This window comes from Osmerus mordax, chromosome 23 (genome assembly GCF_038355195.1).
Source record: "Osmerus mordax isolate fOsmMor3 chromosome 23, fOsmMor3.pri, whole genome shotgun sequence".
Lineage (NCBI taxonomy): Eukaryota > Metazoa > Chordata > Actinopteri > Osmeriformes > Osmeridae > Osmerus > Osmerus mordax.
In genome coordinates, this window is record NC_090072.1 from 2,564,565 (window position 1) to 2,585,086 (window position 20,522).

Genomic DNA, 20,522 nt, shown 5'->3' on the forward strand with positions numbered 1-20,522 from the left:
GGTATGCGGGGGAAATTCCACTTAATTCCAATAGCTTCTTATGAGAACAACATACTGTTGAACACTTTCCCTTGCGTTCAGAGATGAACCAAAATACTGTTACTGATGGTTTTAGCTACTGCTGCACAGTCAACACAATTATTAAAACCCCTTCTTCAAAACGTCAGCATATACTGTATATTCAGACTTATCTTAGTGTGACCAATCAGCAGACCAATCATCAACTTGATGTTTGTTTTTTGATAGGCTAACGTTTTATTAATTTAGACTCACATTCCTGACATTGAAGCCATGCATTTAGGAAATAACGTGAAATTCATTTTTTGAATGGCACATTTGAAATGTGGAAATACTTCAAATAAACACAAGCTATAAGTATTTTTATTACCAGAATAGTAGCCTACGCGTGACAGAATAGAAGTGTCAACATGACCGTGACATAGTTTACCCTACATTTTCATGTCAAATATTTACTCCATTTACAGTTTACAATTTCTCTCTCTCTCTCTCTCTCTCTCTCTCTCTCTCTCTCTCTCTCTCTCTCTCTCTCTCTCTCTCTCTCTCTCTCTCTCTCTCTATTCTCTCTCTCTCTCTCTCTCTCTCTCTCTCTCAGCCTCCTGCAAAGGAATCGAAGTGTACGTCTTTAACAAGAGGCGTAGCTGTTTTGCTCAAGCATTGCAGGCTACGACTTGGTAGAGAAGAGAAATTTCCGCTTCCTGCACTGATAAACATCCACGATCCAAGTTGAGGCAGAAAGGGGATCCGTTCAGTTCAATCAGAAATAAAGGACATTGACGGAAATATTGTTAGACCATCAGTGCACTATCGGGAGAATATGCTACTACTTATTGTACAGACTCAATGAAACGGGTTCACTTTCGATTGCGCACCAAAACAGAACAGTGTACGCAATTACGGCGTGTAGGTTCTCAAGCTACCGTCAGTTGCAGCTGAACATAGGAGAGAGTAGTACTAGACTACTCACACCGCTTTGCGTTTGAACCGTTTTTCTAGCAACCCAGACCTCCAGGATGTCGGAGCGCGGGGGGCTCCAGCGGACTGGAGGTGTTCCCTCCCCGCACATGCAGCCCTCCAAACCGGTCACGATCAGCTCGAACCGCCCGGTGCATATGAACCTTTACGCTACCTGGGAAGTGGATCGCTCCTCGCCAAGCTGCGTACCGAGGTAAGAGCTCCTTCGACAGAGCGTGTCGAAGGTCTTACGAGGCCACCGGCTGCTCTGTGTCGGTATGAGCGTATGTTTACACAAATTAGCCATGTTTGTTTATATCTTAACATGACAGGTTTATGGTTCTGGAAACCGTAATGCATATTAAAATAGGCGAGGGACAGTCTCTAAACTTGTATGTTTAATTTTTTTGGCGACACTAAGCGGCGTTTCCCCTCTCAGTTCTAACAGCAGTAGGCTTTTTTGTTGTTCACTTCGACGACGATGGCACGTAGCATGCTGCACGCAGATGTTGAAACATATTGTCTGTAATGTCTTGCAACGTAGCCTGTCACCCTTGAACCACCCATCTCATGAACAGGTATCTTAAACAGCTGCTTAGTTTCCTAAATGATGATCAGAATTGTAACCTTTACCAGTTGGCAATAACCATATGGTGGATTAGTGATCTAGGTGTTGAGGGTAGGTAGAGGTGCATAATTGGGCACTTTTGTAAGTATTTCTTCAACATAATTCCGTGTTTCCCTTTCTTGCCATCTGGATATAGCCTGTGTGTAGGTCAGTCATTTGCATGCGTGTTTATGTGTGTTCATAGGAGCTCACGTGCTCCGTAACGGCCAGAGTCTGTTTTGGGAATTATGGTAGCACACAGTTCCACCATACCTGAGGTCTGTAACAGTATCCTGCTGAGATACACGTGGTAGATACACACAAGGTAGATAGTATGACATGCTGGTATGTCACAAGCTAGTGTGCTACTAGTTAGTAAGAGCTGGTATCTCTCCAGTTTGTATGCTACTAGTTAGTTTGACCCGCTGGTATGTCTCAAGCAAATGTGCCACTAGTTAATACAAACAGCTGGCATGTCAGCTGGCATGTCAGCTGTTGGGGGAGTCAGGTGGCTGAGCGGTGAGGGAATCGGGCTAGTAATCCGAAGGTTGCCAGTTCGATTCCCGGTCATGCCAGCTGACGTTGTGTCCTTGGGCAAGGCACTTCACCCTACTTGCCTCGGGGGGGAATGTCCCTGTACTTACTGTAAGTCGCTCTGGATAAGAGCGTCTGCTAAATGACTAAATGTAATGTAAATGTCACAAGCTAGTGTGCCACTATAGTTAGTATGCAGGACGCAAACGGATTTGCGACCACACAATGGCCCAGTCATTCTCTAGTGGCGGTGGTGGTTGTCATGGCAGGCCAGTGGAACAGACAACCTTGGCCGGAGCATCCGTCATCCTCCCCAGCTTAGCCCCGCGTCTTAACACTCGTTTTTAAGAGAGCTTTAGAGCTTCACCGGTTCAGGGAAGCTCTTGAACGGGTCAGTATTCCCCTCGCGTCCGTGGGCTTATTCAAGGTGGGGGTCGAGGTGTGCAGTGAAAGCCTGGCGCCCCGGCCTGGCTCCTCCTGAAGACGTCCCTCAACTCCACACCTCTCCTCGTGAGGCCTTGGATTCCTCTCCCCTGGGTGTGTTCCCCCCCCCCCCCCCCCCCCCAGGGCTTGGCCCCACACAGGTATGGGCAGGGTGGGGAATGAGACCTTGCCAAACACGTACGGGTTGGTCACGGCTCAATGGTTGCGGCCTTCGATCGGGCTGCAGAGGAGCTGAGCTTACAGGAGGAGGAGGAGGAGGAGGAGGAGGAGGAGGAGGAGGAAGGTCTTTGCCTGCGTGCCCCAGCCCTTTATCGGTTTCGTCACAAGTAACAAGCCACAGGCAGGTTGGATCACACCACGGAATGTGAAAACCGTCACAACAAAAGGAGCTGTTCACAAGCTGGGTGCCTGGGTGGAATGATGTTCAGCTTCAGACAGGTGCGGTAAACAGAAAGATGGGTTTTTCAAACATGGCGGCTCTCGTGTGAAAGAGGGTGCACTCGTCGAACGGTAGAATAATGACTTGGTGTGCCCCGGTCTTTCCGACGCGATGTCTCGTGCTGGGTGTTGCAGGAAGTGAAAAAACAAACAGAATTTCCCCACAGTCTGGATTCGGTCTCTGTAATCCCTGCTTCCTCTTTACCCACAATGCATTGTGTGTGTGGTTTGTTTGGCACCGCTGGGTACAAGGCTCCCCTGTGGTGCTCCTTCACAATAACAGCTCTTCTTAGAAACCCAACCTTTCATGACTCGCCAGCTGTTGAGGTTTCCGCCAATGGTCACATCACGGCGCAATGGAAGAAGCTCGTGCAACTATCAGTCAAAAAGGTTAGAGAAAGTGTAAAAACTACATGATTTCTCCTATTTGAAAAACCACATAATAAACCAATACAGCATCACCCACCACTTCCTTGTCCGGCATCTGAACGACTTCTTCTTTTAAAGTCAGACCTGAGGTCAGTTTTTACAACCGTTCCCTAGTTCTCATGACCACCGTGTTGAGGTATTGCGCTGGCCCAGGACCAGCCCGTAAGAGAGGATGGCTTTCGTCTCTCCTGGCTCATGCAGCATCATCCCCTCCTAGTCCATGTACCTTTAGTATAGTTAGAGTCTGATTCCGAGTCTGATTCTGAGTCTTGGCTCTGGTCCGTCTCACTGGCAGCTCTTCACGCTGGCTCGTCTTAGATCACACCCCAGGGGGCGAGATGATCATTTTCCCTCCTGCCAACTAATCCCAATGACAAGCAGCTAGGAAACCAGCCAGCCAGACTGCTAACAACAGCCAGCCAGCAACACAAAGAGCCAGGGAAGAATCTTGCCGGCCTACCAAACAGAGAGCCAGGAATGAAGACATACAGCCAGCTAGCGACAACCAGCCTCAGAAACAGAGAGCTAGTCAGCAAATCTAAGCTAAGACTCATACAGGGAGTCGACAACCAGCCATCCAGCTAGCCAACCAACCAGGTCTGCTATTTAGGAGATTAGCACCCTGACTCATACAATCCTAGATGTATGGTATTAGCCATTCCAATTATGAAACGCTTAGCTTTAATGTTGCATGGAGTGTTGACGGCGGAATGTTTACAGGAAGGATGGTTGGGATTCCACACAGCATTCTTAACCGAGGGCCCCCTCGCTGAGTTGCCTGCCTCTCTAGCATTCTTAAGACAAGCCTCCTTAAGGCAGGCCTCCTTGCGGAGCTGCACCCCTGGACCTTCTCAGGTGGGCTTCCTTGCGGAGCTGCACCCCTGGACCTTCTCAGGTGGGCTTCCTTGCGGAGCTGCACCCCTGGACCTTCTCAGGTGGGCCTCCTTGTGGAGCTGCACCCCTAGACCTTCTCAGGCAAGCCTCCTCATAAAAGTCTATCCAGTGGTCTTCAACCCTGGTCCTCAGGGCCCAGTGTCCTGTGTGTTCTAGAGGTTTCCATGCTCCAACATGCCTGATTCAAATGAATGGTCGTTATCAGGCTTCTTCAGAGCTTGCTAACGACCCATTGAATCAGACGTGTTGAAGACCACTGCTATAGTCCTCATGGTGCAAATCAATGACTGTCTCAGAAGAATGCTTGAGTGTCCAATGAGAAAGGGGTTAGATTATTCAGATCTCTACCATAAAACCCTACATGCATGTAAAGTCTCTGCTTATATATGGTACACAAACTCAGTGAGGTAAAGTGTACACTTGTATTATTGTTTTTATTGATTTTATGTAAAGCACCTTGAGCTACAATTCTTGTATGAAATGTGCTATATAAATAAAGTCTTACTTACTTACTTACAAGGCACACACACACGCACACACACGCACACGCACACACACACAGTCTGAGTAGTGTAGATAAGAGAGCTCTGTTGTGCTCACTGTTCTGCTCAGATGAATGGCCTGGGAGGTCTTCAGTTTCCCCTGGCCTGGCAGGAGGGTGCACATGTACACACAGCTCACTCTGTGTGTGTGTGTGTGTGTGTGTGTGTCTGTGGGTGTGTGTGTCCATGCCTCTGGCAGTGTCTATAAAGAAGAGCAAGATCCATCTGATGCTTTACTGAAGCGAAGTGGTGACTGTTGATTTTAATGATACTGTTCCCCTTGGGTTGGTGTGTGTGTGTGTATATATGTGTGTGTTGCTGGCTCCTTTCTCCTGAAAGCGATCTCACTGCTATGGAAATCCTATCCTCCTCTCTGGCAGCAGGCCACCACTGGTCTCTGTCTTTCCTCCACGTAAAAACACACACACACTCTCACACACACACACTCACCCCCAACTCTGCAGCCCCCGCCTCTGACATAAGATGTCCTCTCATCTTGTGTGATACTGTGAGTGATACTGTGCTATATAGTTACATGTAGGAATACAATCAGTCAGTCCAGGGGAGTCACAGTGGCTTCTCTCTGTCAACACACGGACATAGAGGAATTTACATTGTGTGTGTTTGGGTTCACTCTATAACCTATTATTCTCATCTTACTCATGATTTCCCCTAGTATGCCTTCACATACACACACACACACCCTGTGACCTTGACACAGAGAAGGAAGAACGACACATGCAGTCCATCCGCAACGTCCTGTTAAACTGGCAGACTTCGACACTTGTTAATTGGTTTATGACCGTGTAGACAGAGTGATTTGATTGGCTGCTTGTTATCAGGAAATTGTTTGTCGGCTGTTTAAGTTATGAGGTAGTCTAGCTGATCAGATGGGTAGTAAGACATGTTGTTAAACAGGCAGGAAGGAAGGCTCTTAGGAAGATGGTAAACCTGCTAAACTGCCTTTCATTCAGATGACCAGTCAATTAGTCAACCAGAATCAGTTAGCCAACTAGCCAGCCAGCCAACTATCTATCCAGCCAGCCAGCCAACTGTCCAGCCAGCCAGTCAGTGTTAAGTGCTACCCTGTTCCATCATCATCATTTACATTTATTCATTTAGCAGACGCTCTTATCCAGAGCGACTTACAGTAAGTACAGGGACATTCTCCCCGAGGCAAGTAGGGTGAAGTGCATTTCCCAAGGACACAAGGTCATTTTGCACGGCCGGGAATCGAACTGGCAACCTTCAGATTACTAGCCCGATTCCCTAACCGCTGAGCAGTCAGTGGCCTTTCATCATCATCATCACAGTCGAGAGTTCTACTGGATTAATCCCTAGTCGAGTTAATGAAGGGCCAAGTGTGTGTGTCTCTCTAATTCTGTGTGTGTGGTGATTAGCTCCTGTAGTTAGATCTCACTAACTGCACGTCTGCCCCAGCCTGGCGCTCCCAGCCTCAGACACAAATCCTCACCTAGCTCACAACATGGCATGCATACTGAACAAGCCCCCCCACCATATCTCTCTTATCAATATGCTACAGCTGCTGGCAGTGTGTGTGTGTGTGTGTGTGTGAGAGAGGGGAGACCAGGGCTGGGGAACTACTGCAAGTATAAACACAAGCTCTTTCTGAGTTGAGCCGTCTGGTTGTATGACCTGCAATTCCGCCGATGGATATACAGGAAGTGGAAGTGAGAGCGCGTGTCAGCGTGTGGGTGTTTGGGCACGCTGCGTGCGAGTGAGAGAGCGCGTCAGTAGGTGTGTGTGTTTCCCCGTGAGGTAGGGCGCGGTGGGGGGAGCTAGCCCATGCCCTCCTTGGGAAGGCAGGGGGACGGTGGCGTGTCCTTGCTTGTGGCGAGAGGAATTAGAGCGAGAAAGGGAGGGGGAGGGAGGGAGGGAGGGAGGGAGAAGGAGAGAGGGAGGGAGGGAGGGAGGGGGAGAGGGAGGGAGGGAGGGGGAGAAGGAGGGAGTGAGTGAGAGGGAGAGGGAGAAGAGAGAGAGGGAGAAGAGAGAGAGGGAGAAGAGAGAGAGAGAAGAGAGAGGGAGAGGGAGAGATTGAACAAGGGTGCCACTGGTGAATCAGCCTGTTTTAACACATCTACGGAGACAGCAGTTCAGCTACATGACCTGTGTGTGCGTGTGTGTGTGTGTGTGTCAGTGTGTGTGATAGAACAAAAATGTCCCCTCCTCTTCTCTGTGTTGGCGTGGGTGTGTTTTAGTTTGTCAACTCTGGCAGTGTGTGTGTGTGTTGCTCTCAGTCCAGACATCCAGTCGTGTGTGTGTGTGTGTGTGTCAAGGCTAGTTTTAGTTTATTACGTTGGAGAGGAGACCTTGAGCTTCAAAAGCTTTTCAAGATCGTTTTTTAGTCAAATGTGCACACGCTCTTACTGAACAATGATCCATTAAATGTCGACGTCTCATAACACTTGATATATTCCTGTGCATCACTGACAACATATGGTGTGTGTGTGTGTTCTAGTTGGGTGATCTTGCTGCAGGGTAAGAGGCAGCCCATGTCATCCAACGCCCCGCCGCGTGCAACAGACTGAGCATCCACAGGGCATTAGAGGGAGGGGAGGAGGAGGAGAAGAGGGGTAGGGGGGGAGGAGGAGGAGGAGAGAAGGGGGGGTGGAGAGGAGCGAAGGGGTAAGGGTGGTGGGGAGGAGAGGGGGAGGAGAGGGAGAGGACAAGGTGAAGGAGGTGGGGTGGAGAGGGGAGGATGATCAGGGACGGGAGGAGGAGGAAGGGGAAAGGAGAGAAGAAAAGGGTGTTGATGACACCGGTCTGAAGTGTGAATGAAGGACAGGGTGAGGAGAGAGAGAGCGAGAGAGTGCCTTCTCTTCTCCTCCTCTCCTGTAGATCTCTGTGTTCCACAGGAGTAAGCAGCCATCTTCCAGCCTTGCCAACACCAAGAGGGCCTGGCTGGCTGGCTGGCTGCCTGGATGGATGGTTGTTCTTACCGACTGCCTTGCTTGCTGGGTTTGACTGGGTTTCTAGCTGATTGTTTAGTTCAGACTGGCTGAGTGACTGGCTGGATGGTAGTTTTGTCTGGCTGTCTGACTGAATGGCAGACGCCATCACTGCCTCTGGCTCCTTCCTGTTGCTGCTGTCTTTTCCCATCAAAGTTCTCGATTCAGACACCACTCCAACTCTGCAGTGTGCAGTTGCACGAGCTCTAACTGCTGTTCTCCTTGTTGATACTGCGACTGGCTCCGTGCCGGTTCCGCAGGAATACTTTCATCAGCTGGGCTGCCAGGGGCTCTTTAATGACTCTGCCGTAGCAATCCCACCTGCCACTGCACCTCACACGCACAGACGCCATTCCAGCTCTGCCGTGGGCAGGTTCATCTGCTGCCATTGCTAGCAGCACAAAGTCGTTGCAACTGGCTCCATTGCGTCTCTGCTGCGGGCAGTTTCATCTGCTGCCATTGCTAGCAGCACAAAGTCGTTGCAACTGGCTCCATTGCGTCTCTGCTGCGGGCAGTTTCACCTAGCGGAGCCATGCCATCCCTCCGCTCTTATCGCCTTCCTGTTGCCTGGATTGAGTTGATCTTATCTAAGCACTGGTTGCCAGTTCTGTGAACACTTCCTATTCCAACAAGTTACAAAGGTGCTCCAAGGCACTCTGGTTGGCGGGTGTGATTGATGTTTTGAAATACAACCTTTCCTGATTACCAACACAGGGATTGGATCCCAGTCTCTCTTTCCAGATGATGTGAGATGTACTGTAGGCCTACCAAAGGACACACACACACACACAGACCAAGTAACACTGGCCACACATGACTCTAGCACTCTCTCTCTCTCTTTCACCACCCTCTCTTTACAGTCTTTTCTCTTTTTCTCCTACTCCGCTTTTCTAATCTTGTTGACTGTTATGAGTGTGTGTGTGTGTGTGTTCAGGTGCTGCTCTGGGTAGCGGAATTGTTCGCTTCCGCTTTGCCCTCAGTTGAGCTATTAGTCAGAACACACACACACACACACACATCCATACGCTACGAGTGTGTTCAAGCCCTTCACAGCACATCTACCATCAGGGAGCCACGTGTTCTGGGTAACACGTGGCACGTACTTATGGCCTTACTCACTCACCCACTCTCTCTCTCTCTCTCTCTCCCACTCATTCTCTCCCTCCCTCTCTCCCTGTACTCTCTCTCCTCTCTATTTCTCTATCCATACACACACACACACACACGGCATGGCAAACACACGGTTGGCGTGGGCGAGAGAGGCCCAACACTGCATGGCAAACGGGCAGAGAGAGGGGCGTGAGTGGGACGGGAAGGAGAGGTGGAGTGACAGAGTTCAGAGAACCCTGACACTGCATCACAGACTGAGCCAAGGAGAGGGAGGGGGGAGGGAGGGAGGGGGGAGGGAGGCGTAAGAAGGGAGGGGGAAGAAGAGGAGGAGGTTTTAAAACGAGACGGATCGCGGAGGAGGGAATTGGGGAACGTGAGTGGAGAGATGAAAAAGCTGAGAGATGAGATGTGGAGGGAGGGATGAGAGAGGGAGGGAGGGATGAGAGAGGGAAAGTAAAGGAGGAGAGAGAGAGTCCTTTTTGTTGGCAGTCAGTGGCCTCTAGCCTGTTGCCGAGGGAGATGAAAAATAAAAAGAAATTGGGAAAGCTAGGAGACAAAGAAATCCATAGAAGACATTCAGAGATTAGGCAAACACACACACACACACAGGGATACAACCAGTATACACATACAGACACACACACCTAACAGAGCCACAGTATAAATGAAGTCTGTCACGTACACACACCATGAAGAAAGGAGAGGGAGACAGGCTGACAGACTCCATGTCCACTTCATTTAGTACCTAATCTCCCCTTGGGAAACCTTCCAGAACCTCAGAACGTTACAGAAAACCTCCCTCATTTCACTGGCTAGCTTTAGTTAGATATGAAAACATACAGTTAGCGCAGCGAGAAGACTAGTCCTTACTATACTACACACTGACTGGGGTGTAAAGCAGGTAAATGGGTATTAGACAGACAGACAGACAGACAGTATTGAGTGCTTCCCTGTACCAGCTAATGAGAATCAGCTTTGATTGATACAGATTGTATCAAAAGCAGCTAGATTAGTGTCCAATGGCTCTCTCTCTCTGTCTGTCCCTTCTATCTCTCTCTCTTTGTCTCTCTGTCTGTCCCTTCTATCTCTCTCTCTTTGTCTCTCTGTCTGTCCCGTCTCTCTGTCTCCCTTTGTCTCTCTGTCTGTCCCCTCTCTCTGTCTCTCTTTGTCTCTCTGTCTGTCACTTCTCTCGCTCTCCCTCTCTTACTTTATCTTTCTTGTCTGTCTCTTTCCCCTCCTCTCTGTCTCTCTCTGTCTCTCTCTGTCTCTCTCTGTCTCTCTGTCTCTCTCTGTCTCTCTGTATGTCTGTCTCTGTCTGGGTTCAGTCAAGCAGCCATGCATACTGATTATCCCATCCTGCAATCAGCTCTGTGTGAGACTGGTCCAGCTTGCTTCCCTATTGCCACGTTAGTGTGGTCATGCTCTACATATATTGTTATGGGTATGTGTTTGTATTTACTTGCAACCATGTGGAGTGTAAGGAATGTGTGTGTGTGTGTGTGTGTGTCTTCATTCATCTTCTAGCAGTCTGTGGACGGAGACGGCATATGTTATCAGTCTTCATTAGCAGTTATGTCATTGTGAGTGTGTGTGTGTGCCGTCTTTGGCAACGCAGGTGTTGAACCAACATGGATGAGATCCCAGTGTGCCGGCTCTGCCTGTCTTTCTGCTAGACTGTCTGGACGTGTGTGTGTGTGTGTGTGTGTGTTGATAATGGTCGCTTTGATGAGTCTGTCTGGCTCTCTGCTGTTGTGGGATGCAGTCTAATCACATACAACAGGTTAGCAAGGCACAACCTATACACACACACACACAAGCCGCTTTCACACAGCCTGTTCAAGGCGGCATTGTTGTCCTTTCATGCCGCCTCGCAGCAGTTCTGTATAAAAGGTATGAATATGAAAGATCTTTGTTGTCCTGGCATTAAGCTGGCAGCGGAGCTGTGTGTTAAAGGAGAGCTGGCATGGCAGGACGACACACCACCACGCCAACGTGCTGCCTCTGGACTCCGGAACGGCAGCATGGTATCTCACACATGGGCTGGCATCATGCCGGCTTTGTCTGTTTGGGTCAGAGGAAACAAGCAAGGCCGGCATGATGACCGACCGTTTCTACGGTAATATTGCTGAATCCCTGGGGCTACACACACACACACACACACACACACACACACACACACACACACGAACATGGACAATAAATGCACAATCACTCCTCTCTCTGCCTGGATTGGCATCCCAGTCAACCGCTTGTCTTTGACTTTATTCCCCACTCCCCCCCTTGAGCCCCAAACCTGCTTGCAGCCCATTGGCTAAGCCTGGCAGAACTCAGCCAGTCAGAAGACAGAGAAATGAGACAGATAGCAGATTTAAAGAGCTTTGTGACTCACTCTGCTCCTTCCTCAGTTACAACACACACACACACACACTTCCCCGGGCTTTGAGGCTGCGTTTGGTGATGTCACTCCACTAGCACGGGCACTGCCAGCTCATATGGAGTGCCCTGTCCGTCGCCTTTACCCTTCAGTTAACACACACACACACACACACACACACACACACAATGATACACACACACCACAGCACACTGTTAACACACACATACAGCCACAGAGAAAGGCTCAGCACACAGGTAACACACACACACGTTACGTTGGGTTTTTACAGAAGAGTCCTGGATTGTCTGTCGTCCAGAAACGCGTGAAGCCGAAGAAAACTTCAGGACACATTGACATCTTTATAGCCTCTTTCTCTCTGCCTTTCCCGGTCTCTCTTTCTGTTTCTCTCTCCCTCTCTCTGGCACTTCTCTGATCTATTTAAAGACTTGTCAGTTGGCCTAAAGAAAGGTGCAGAATCAAGCTAGCGATAGGAGGGGGGGCGGGTGGAATGATTTGTAACAGCAAAGAATTGTTGAAAAACGTAGATACTTGAAGATAGAAGTGATTACAGGTGGTGTATTAATACAGCCCTGGATCATTACATCATCATCACAGCCTATTGTTGGGTGGTCAACAGAGCGAAAAGATCCTGCTCTCAGTGGGTGCACTATAGTGTTTTCTGTAATTGGACGAGCCTTATTAGGTGTGTGTGTTTCCAAGCATGTGTGAAGGATTTGGGTGGGGAAGGGGGCGGGGAAGGGGGCGCGGAAGGGGGCGGGGCGGGGCAGGGGGCAGGGCAGGGAAGGGGGCGGGGCAGGGAAGGGGGCAGGGAAGGGGGCAGGGAAGGGGGCAGGGAAGGGGGCAGCGATGGGGGCAGCGATGGCGTAAATCCTTCACACAGTGCCACTGCCTTTTTGAAGCCGAGACCCTGAGAAGCTTATGGTGGTCTGCCTCCCTCCTCCATCACTCCATCCAATCCCTCCTCCCTCTCATCTCCCTCCCTCCACCCCCTATCTCTCCCTCCCTCCCATATCTCTTCATCCTTCCCTCACTCTCTCCTTTATGCTATTTAGTCAGCAATATTCTTCCCACCCCCGCTCCACCAAACGCAGAACTCGGGGTTCAAAGCTCGAAGGTCGTGGGGGGTTGCGGGTCGGAGGTCCGGGGGTGGGGGTGGGGGTGGGGGTGTGTCCTGCAGGAGATCTGTCCCCTGCTTCCAGTCTAATAAAACTTGTGTCTGTGTGTGAAAAGGTGGTTGTGTAAGACTTGGATATGGGCTAATCCCTGTAATGGAATGATAATGAGGCACAGGAGAGAGGTAAGGTGTTAAAGGAAGACTCCCACTCAGTCTTCCTGTCAGGGCACAGCCATGGCATTGATCACCATTACCTAGGAGAGGGGGAGAGAGAGGGAGAGAGAGAGAGGGAGAGAGAGAGAAGAAAAATCAGGATTTGGACTGAGGAGGGTGGGTAGGACTGTTGAAGGTCAGGTGGAAAAGTGTGTGTGTGCGCGTTCATGTGTGCATGTTGGACATGGTTCCCTGTGTGACACAGTAAGATCCCGCACAGTCCCACGACACTGTTGCCAGGGGAACACACACCTGCCTCTTAAAGACACAGGAACTCCCAACACCCATAAACCCTCTGGGCTTCGGGCGTTCAACACTCCAACCCTGATGCATATCTTAGCCGTATCCTTTACATCCCCTAGTCTGTCATCAAGGAGAAATAATGACTGCTGTATTGTATGGCAGCCAAGCCCAGCTCTCACTCTCCTGAGGATCACTTCTATGTGCCCAGACAGGAGACTTATGCTGGAGAATACTAAACAGGTGATGATGTGTACAGTGCTTTGTGCTTTGTTGAGAAAGGTGTGTGTGTGTGCTTTAGAAAGTCTCACTAGCTCTCTTTCTATGTCCGTACGCAAACAAACAGACTAACAAGCCCCACAAACAAGCCCAGCAGCCAATCACAGCACAGAAAACAGTGTTATTAAGCTTGGGGATGAGAGGTGATGTGTGTGCTGATTGGTGGTGACTAAGTCTATTTTCATACACACACAGTCATCTGACACACACCCCCACACACACACACGGTGTGGCCTACTTAGTGCCAAACCTGCCACTCGATAACAAATGTGTATGTGTGTGTACGAGGCCAGCCTGACCTTGGCGTTCTGGGAGGGATTCGGGAGAGGAGACTGTTGGGAGGGAGGGAGGGGGTAGAGATGGAAGATATGGAAGATATGTAGACGGTGAGAGGTGGAGGGAGGGAGAAAGAGGGAGAAAGAGGGAGAGAGGGAGAGGAGCACCACCTGCAGATGGTGACAGAGATGGACGATGTGTACAGAACAATAGGCCGTTGCTCTGCCTCACAGACACACACTCTGACGTATAAACACTGACACACACACTCTCACTGCAGGAGACGCCTTCAAAGCCCTGCTGCACGAGGACCAGACCAGGCTATATTAGGGGGGTCAGATGGCCAAGCGGGAAACAAGGTTGCCGGTTCAATTCCCGGCTGTGCAAAATGACGTTGTGTCCTTGGGCAAAACACGTCACCCTACTTGCCTCGGAGGGAATGTCCCTGTACTTACTGTGAGTCGCTCTGGATAAGAGCGTCTGCTAAATGACTAAATGTAAATATAAATATTAGTCCACAGCAGGTCGTATTACACAAGACCAGAGCAGAGCAGGTTAGACCCGGCCAGCACAAATCAGACAGTGCCAGACCTTCAAACTTGATTACTCCTTTTCAAACCAGATTAGTTTCCCCTCCTCCTTCTCTCCACTACCCTAATGTTAGCTAATAGACACGCTAGTTGAGATAACAACCTCCATCCCAAGCCCTCCTGTTCTGGAGCTAATCCAGTTGAAAAGGGTTTGTTCTCTGCTTTGTGAGTTCATACGACTGAGCGCTGAGATGAATCAGTGGTTATTATCTCACTGATGTTTTTACAACCCTCCTCCGCCACTGAAACGGGTTATTTCTGCTCGCCATGGTTCACGGCCCCGGCGTCTTCGGAAACGTTCACGAGCGCGCCGCTCCTTTCTAGATTTACGCCCCTCTTCCGGAATATTCCTCGGACCACCACGGGCGCCTCACAGACTGGTCCTCGGCTGTGGTCTACCTCCATTACAATACCCACTCTCTCTCTCTCTCTCTCTCTCTCCTAATCTCTCTTTTATCTCATCTAACCCCCCGTCCCACAACCCCCATCCGGACCGACTCACTAGATGGAAGCCTTGAGGTCAAGATCTACAACAGCCAGGCTAATCCGTGGATAAATGCTGTTTCAGAAGCTCGCGTTTCAGAAGTGTCTGGGAGGTGGGAGGGTGAAGTGTAAGGAGGACTGTGTGGGGGGGTGGGGTTAGTGTTGGAATGCGGCCCAGGCATTGGCCTGTTTGACCGGAGGCCTGTCCTAGCAGCTAGTTTACGGCGGTCATTACTGTCCTGTCCTGACTGACGGCCATTAGTTCAGCTGGGTCCAGGAAGTGGACCCAGCTGTGCAGAGTGCTGGTGGAGTACGGGACTGGTGAGTCTCCTCTGGGAGAATGGTCAGGGCTGGCGTCGGACTCTCTCACTCTTTCTATTTCTCTCTCTTTATGGTTCTCTCTCTTTCTATTTTCTTGCTTTTCTTTCTTGTCTTCCGCAATTTTTTGGGGCCTGCCTGCCCCTCTCTCTCTCTCCCTCCCTCTCCCTCCCCTTCTCTCTCTCTCTCTCTCTCTCTCTCTCTCTCTCTCTCTCTCTCTCGCTCTCTTGCTCTCTCTCTCTAGCTCCCTTTTCACCCTCCCCTCTCTAGCCTATTTTAGCTGAATGTCTCTCTGAAGGTCCAGAGGATAAATAATTGAGGACTCTGACCCTGTGTCCTGCAGGATGAGGGGGTGTTGAATGGAGGCTTGTGTGGATTCTCTCTGACTCAGATTCAATGTTGTCGTTACTTGACATCACTTGGTTTTCAAATCGTTTTTTCTCTCTCTCTTTTTTTTCTTCCTGCAGGCTCTTTAACCTGACCCTCAAGAAGCTGATCATGCTGAAGGAGCTGGATAAAGATCTGACGTCTGTGGTCATAGCTGTCAAACTGCAGGTACTGTCTTCTCTCTCTCTCTCTACCTCTCTCTCTCTCTCTACCTCTCTCTCACTCTACCTCTCTCTCTCTCTCTGCCTTTCTCTCTCTCTCTCTCTACCTCTCTCTCTGTACCTCTCTCTCTCTCCTGTACAGTGGTTACCACAGGGTCAGGTCATAATTCCCATTTGTACTGGTCTTCAAGCACCCAATACTACGCTAAACCTTGTCCATATCCAACTGCTTCCATGCCTTTCCTCGGTCCTGTTCCTTTTTCGTGTTTCCCTCCTCTGTCTGTGTGTGTGTGTCTGTGTGTGTCTGTCTGTCTGTCTCATCTGTCTGTCTGTCTGTCCTCCTCTTCCTTCCTCATCTCTCCTCCATGTTCTCCTCCTGTACGTCGTTTTCGGTGAAAGGTCTCTTGACAAGCAATTTCTTCAACAATGTACTTCTGTCCTCCCTTCCGCCTGCACTCTCCCTCCTGCCCCTCTTCCCGCCTCCCCCTGTCCTCCCTCCCTCCCTCCCCGCCTTCGGCTTCATAGGAAGTTGATGACGCCTCATTGTTTTGACACGGCGGGAGATGGCCGTGACACGTCGACGATAATCTCCTCCTAACAATCTCTTCATCTCCTCTTCCTTCTTATCTCCCTCTCTCCCTCTCCGTCTCCTTCTGTCCTGCCCTCCATCCCCTTTCTTTCTCTTACCCCTCTCTCTCTCTCTCTCTCTCTCCCTCTCTGTCGCACGTGCGCGCTTTCTCTCGTGCTTTCTCTCTCCCTCTCTCTCGCTCTCCCTCTATCTCTCTCTCCCTCTCTCTCTCTCCCTCCCTCTCACTCTCCCTCTCTATCTCTCTCTCCCTCTCTATCTCTCTCTCAGGGTTCCAAGCGAATCCTGCGCTCCAATGAGATCCTGCTGTCCTCTGCAGGCCTCACAGAGACAGACCTACAGCTTACCTTCTCCCTGCAGGTCAGCCCATACACACACACACACGCACACACACACGCGCGCGCACACACAGCTGTCGTCCACAAACCAGTTAACCTTGGGGATTGATAAAGTATGGCCTCATCCTACCACGATCTGTGAGTAGCATTCCATGTGCGATGCTAGGACAGGGCCGAGCATGTGACCATGCCAGGCTGAAACCTGGGTACTTAATAGGCTATTAGCCACGAGTATGCTTCCTTTCACGCCTGTAGATTTCTAATGGGTCTTGGTTCGAAGCCCTTTGTAGACGCTGAGCTCCATTAAGGTTGGCTGTATAGGGGTTATCAAATACGAGCTGCTGCACTAGGAGGTCACCGATAGGTTGACGAGCAGGAAGTAGTTATGTAACGGTCCAATTAGATCGGAGTAAGTATCCAAGGAAAGTGAATGAAGGTCAGTGGTTCTCTTTGCATTACTCATTTAGAAGGTCGATTTTCAACTTTGTGTGTGTGTGTGTGCAGTACCCTCACTTCCTGAAGAGAGATGCCAACAAGCTCCAGATCATGCTGCAGCGTCGGAAGCGCTACAAAAACCGCACCATCCTGGGGTACAAGACCCTGGCCCTGGGCCTCATCAACATGGCTGAGGTACACACCATCACATGACCATCACATGACCTCCACACCATCACATGACCTCCACATGACCTCCAGACCATCACATGACCTCCACACCATCACATGACCTCTACACAACTACATCAACTACAATATGCCTGTAGCATAAACATGTAGCCTCTCATACTACCTTATATTTCAGTGCTGACCATAACACTATAAGCCTATAGGCTACCATTCCAGAACTCCTCCACCTTAGGAAACTTTAGTTTAACATTTGTCTGGGCAGTGTTTCATGAGGTCGCCCGGTACCCTGTCAGAACGACTGCTCGTCAACGCCACGGCAACTGTTCGCCCAGAGCGCTCTGTCAGTGAAGTCAGATACAAGAGCCAGCATTAGCATTGTGACTGGAGCTTTTTACAAGACTGTTTCTGTTTTAGGCTGAGTACACTTTGTTATCTCGCTAAGCGAGAGAGAGAGGGTGGTGTATCGTGTGTGTGTGTTCGGTGTGTGTGTGTCGCTGGAAGAACCTGTGCAGACTTCATTAGTGTATGCTGAGTGTGTGCAGACTGCGGAGAGAGAGAGAGAGAGCATGAAAGACAGGAGCCTGATGGTGATGCTGCTGCTGCTGTGTCTAAGACGAGATGGAGAGAAGAGCTATGAACTACCCATTTCATCTCCCCCTCCCTCTCTCTTTCTCTCTGTCTTTGTCTCTTTCTGTCTGTCTGGTTCTCCCTCTTTTTCTCTTGAGGAGAGCCAACCAACCGAAACTTGACGGTTTAGGTTGGTTGAGGGGCAGTTCTATGGGTGTATGTGAAGCCCTCTGTGACATGCTTGTGTGTAAAAAGGGCTATACAAATACATTTTGATTTGATTCCCCCCTCCCCCCTCCAGGTGATGCAGCACCCCAGTGAGGGGGCCCAGGTTCTGGGGCTCCACAGCCAGCTGAAGGACGCCCCTGTGCCCGTGGCCGAGGTCCGGGTCTACTCCCTCTCCAGCCAGCCCATCGACCACGAGGGCCCCAAGGTCAAGATGTCTGGTAGGGGCCCGGGGCGTCCCGCACACCATGGTCTCCTTGTGGAGCCCAGACTCTCACGCTGCACTGACCCGAACTGGTGTCAGAGAAAACTAATTGTGGAATCTTTCGTTTCTTTCTCCTGTTTCTCGACCTCTTCCCCCCCTCCCCCTTCCCCTCTCCTCCCCCCCTCTCTCTCATGCAGATCGTTCTCCAGACATTGATAACTATTCCGAGGAGGAGGAGGAGAGCTACTCGTCAGAACAAGAGGGTAGTGACGACCCCATTCACGGACAGGTGTGTGTGTGTGTGTGTCTGGCCATGTCTCCTCTGGGAGAATGCTTGTGCCCCGAGGAGAGGAGAGAAAGCGACTGGCAGAGCAGCCTGGAGAGATAAGAGCCTGCTCTGTGGACGGGTGAAAGGATTGGAGGAAAGGGGGGGGGGGGGGTACAATAGCAGTGAGATGTGAAATGATGGAGAGGGGAAAAAGTCTTGGTTGGTGGAGTCTGAAAGACTTTGTGTGTGTGTGTGTGTTTACACATGTTGTTCAGGAGGGCTGATTGCTTTTCGCTTTTCTCCCTTTATGCCCTCGTCTCTCTCCAACTCGTTTTCTCTTTTTCCTCTCTCGCTGTTTCTCCCTCTTCGTTTCCCTTCCCCTCCAATTCTCCGTCGTTCTTCCTTCTTTCTCTTTCTCTCTCTTTCTCTCTCTCTCTCCCTCTCTCTCTCACACTCTCTCTCTCACACTCTCTCTCTGTCTCTCTCTCTCTCTCTGTCTCTCTCTTCCTCTCTCTCTGTCTCTCTGTCTCTCTCTCTTCCTCTCTCTCTGTCTCTCTCTATCTCTCTCTCTTCCTCTCTCTCTCTCTGTCTCTCTCTCTTCCTCTCTCTTCCTCTCTCTCAGTATCTGGATGATGAGGAAGATGAGGTGAGGAAGAAAAAGCCTCGAAGGAAGCTTCAGTCCAGTGCCTCCATCACCAGGGTGAGAGACTCCTTCACCCTCCCTCTCTGTCCCTCCCTCCCTCCCCTGCCTCTCCTTCTCCTCCCCTCCTCCCTGCCCTCTTTTTTTCTTTCTCCTCTCTCTCTTTCAATCTTTTCTTATCCTCTCCCACTCCATTTCTCTCTCTCATCCTTGATGTCTGTAATTTAAGCCAATTTCCCAGGAGGAAAACATTCAGGCAATTTACCAAAGCACAACACACACACACACACTCTCAACCGCAGCACAGATAAACACTCTCTTGTCAGCAACTCTGGAAATTGCAGCAAATCCACGATTTGTGGTGACACAAGGGCAGTGTATCTGGGATGGCAGAGAAATTGTGTGTGTGTGTTCTATTCAATTGAACACAATGTTGGTTGGGTGCGTAGACTTAGTGTTTGTGTGTGTGTGTACAGCTAGGTTGAAAGTGTGTGTGTGTGTGTGTGTGTCAGCAATGGCTTGGCTCAGTGACAGCAGGAGTCTGTCTTATTAATGGGCAGCTCCTGTGGAGGTCCCTGTGGGACTGTGTCACCACAGAGCCCCTCCAACACCGCCTGTGGACGGCAAACACACTTTACCTAGCTGCTCACACACATTCACACGCATACTCACTCAAACGCGCACACACTCAAACACGCACTCGGCAGTCTAAACACCTATGGAACCGCCAACACACAGTCGACCCCCACCCCCCCACCCTTACAAGCACACGGTCAGTCGATGGCAACAATGGAAGAAAATGGCCGTCATTGTTTGCAACAAACACAACAGGCAGCCTCCGTGGTGTAGGAACGCAGAGGAGCGTGACTCAGCCAATCTGTTTCTCGTCTCCACAGCAACCCAACATCAAGCAGAAGTTTGTGGCGCTGCTCAAGAGGTTTAAAGTCTCTGACGAGGTACGCCACCTTCACTGACTCTTTAGTCTCCTTTAGTGTCTCTCTCTCTCTCTACACTAGTCTCCTTTAGTGTCTCTCTCTCTCTCTACACTAGTCTCCTTTAGTGTCTCTCTCTCTCTACACTAGTCTCCTTTAGTGTCTCTCTCTCTCTACACTAGTCTCCTTTAGTGTCTCTCTCTCTCTACACTAGTCTCCTTTAGTGTCTCTCTCTCTCTACACTAGTCTCCTTTAGTGTCTCTCTCTCTCTCTACACTAGTCTCCTTTAGTGTCTCTCTCTCTCTCTACACTAGTCTCCTTTAGTGTCTCTCTCTCTCTACACTAGTCTCCTTCAGTGTCTTTCTCTCTCTCTCTCTCTATCTCTCTCTCTCTACACTGTTCTCCTTCAGTCTCTCTCCACTAGTCTCCTTTCGTGTCTCTCTCTCTCTCTCTATCTCTCTCTCTACACTATTCTCCCTTCGTCTCTGCCTCTCTCTCTTTCTCTCTGTTAGACCTACAGTGTATCATTCCCTTTCTTTCAGTCCCCCTCCCTCTCTCCCTCCTCTCGGTGTGTCACTGGGGGTTTTGCAACGGTAGTTTCCTCTTCATCTCTCCTGTCACATTCTGTACGCGGTGCACAGGGGTGAAGAGCTGTCTCTCTGGGGATGGGAAACACTGGTACAAAAAGGGTGCATTGAACTACAAAGTCCACATAACTGCATCTGACTGCACTTTG

The 20,522-nt window shown here is 50.1% G+C and overlaps 2 protein-coding genes across 2 annotated transcripts in view; both read left to right on the top strand.

Moving 5' to 3' along the window:
- Positions 1-755: 755 nt before the first annotated feature.
- Positions 756-19,856, top strand: LOC136967846 (phosphofurin acidic cluster sorting protein 1-like). Its single transcript, XM_067261808.1, has 8 exons — positions 756-1,186; positions 15,318-15,405; positions 16,255-16,344; positions 16,827-16,952; positions 17,818-17,962; positions 18,144-18,235; positions 18,837-18,914; positions 19,751-19,856. Exons 1-8 carry the CDS (start codon positions 1,032-1,034, stop codon positions 19,826-19,828), a joined length of 852 nt encoding a protein of 283 aa, XP_067117909.1. The 5' UTR covers positions 756-1,031; the 3' UTR covers positions 19,829-19,856.
- A 595-nt stretch (positions 19,857-20,451) lies between these two features.
- The window catches only part of rin1b (Ras and Rab interactor 1b), a 6,679-nt gene continuing 6,608 nt past the window's right edge, over positions 20,452-20,522 (top strand). Inside the window, 1 exon segment of the mRNA XM_067261114.1 lies at positions 20,452-20,464. Coding sequence (XP_067117215.1) covers positions 20,452-20,464 — 13 coding nt within the window.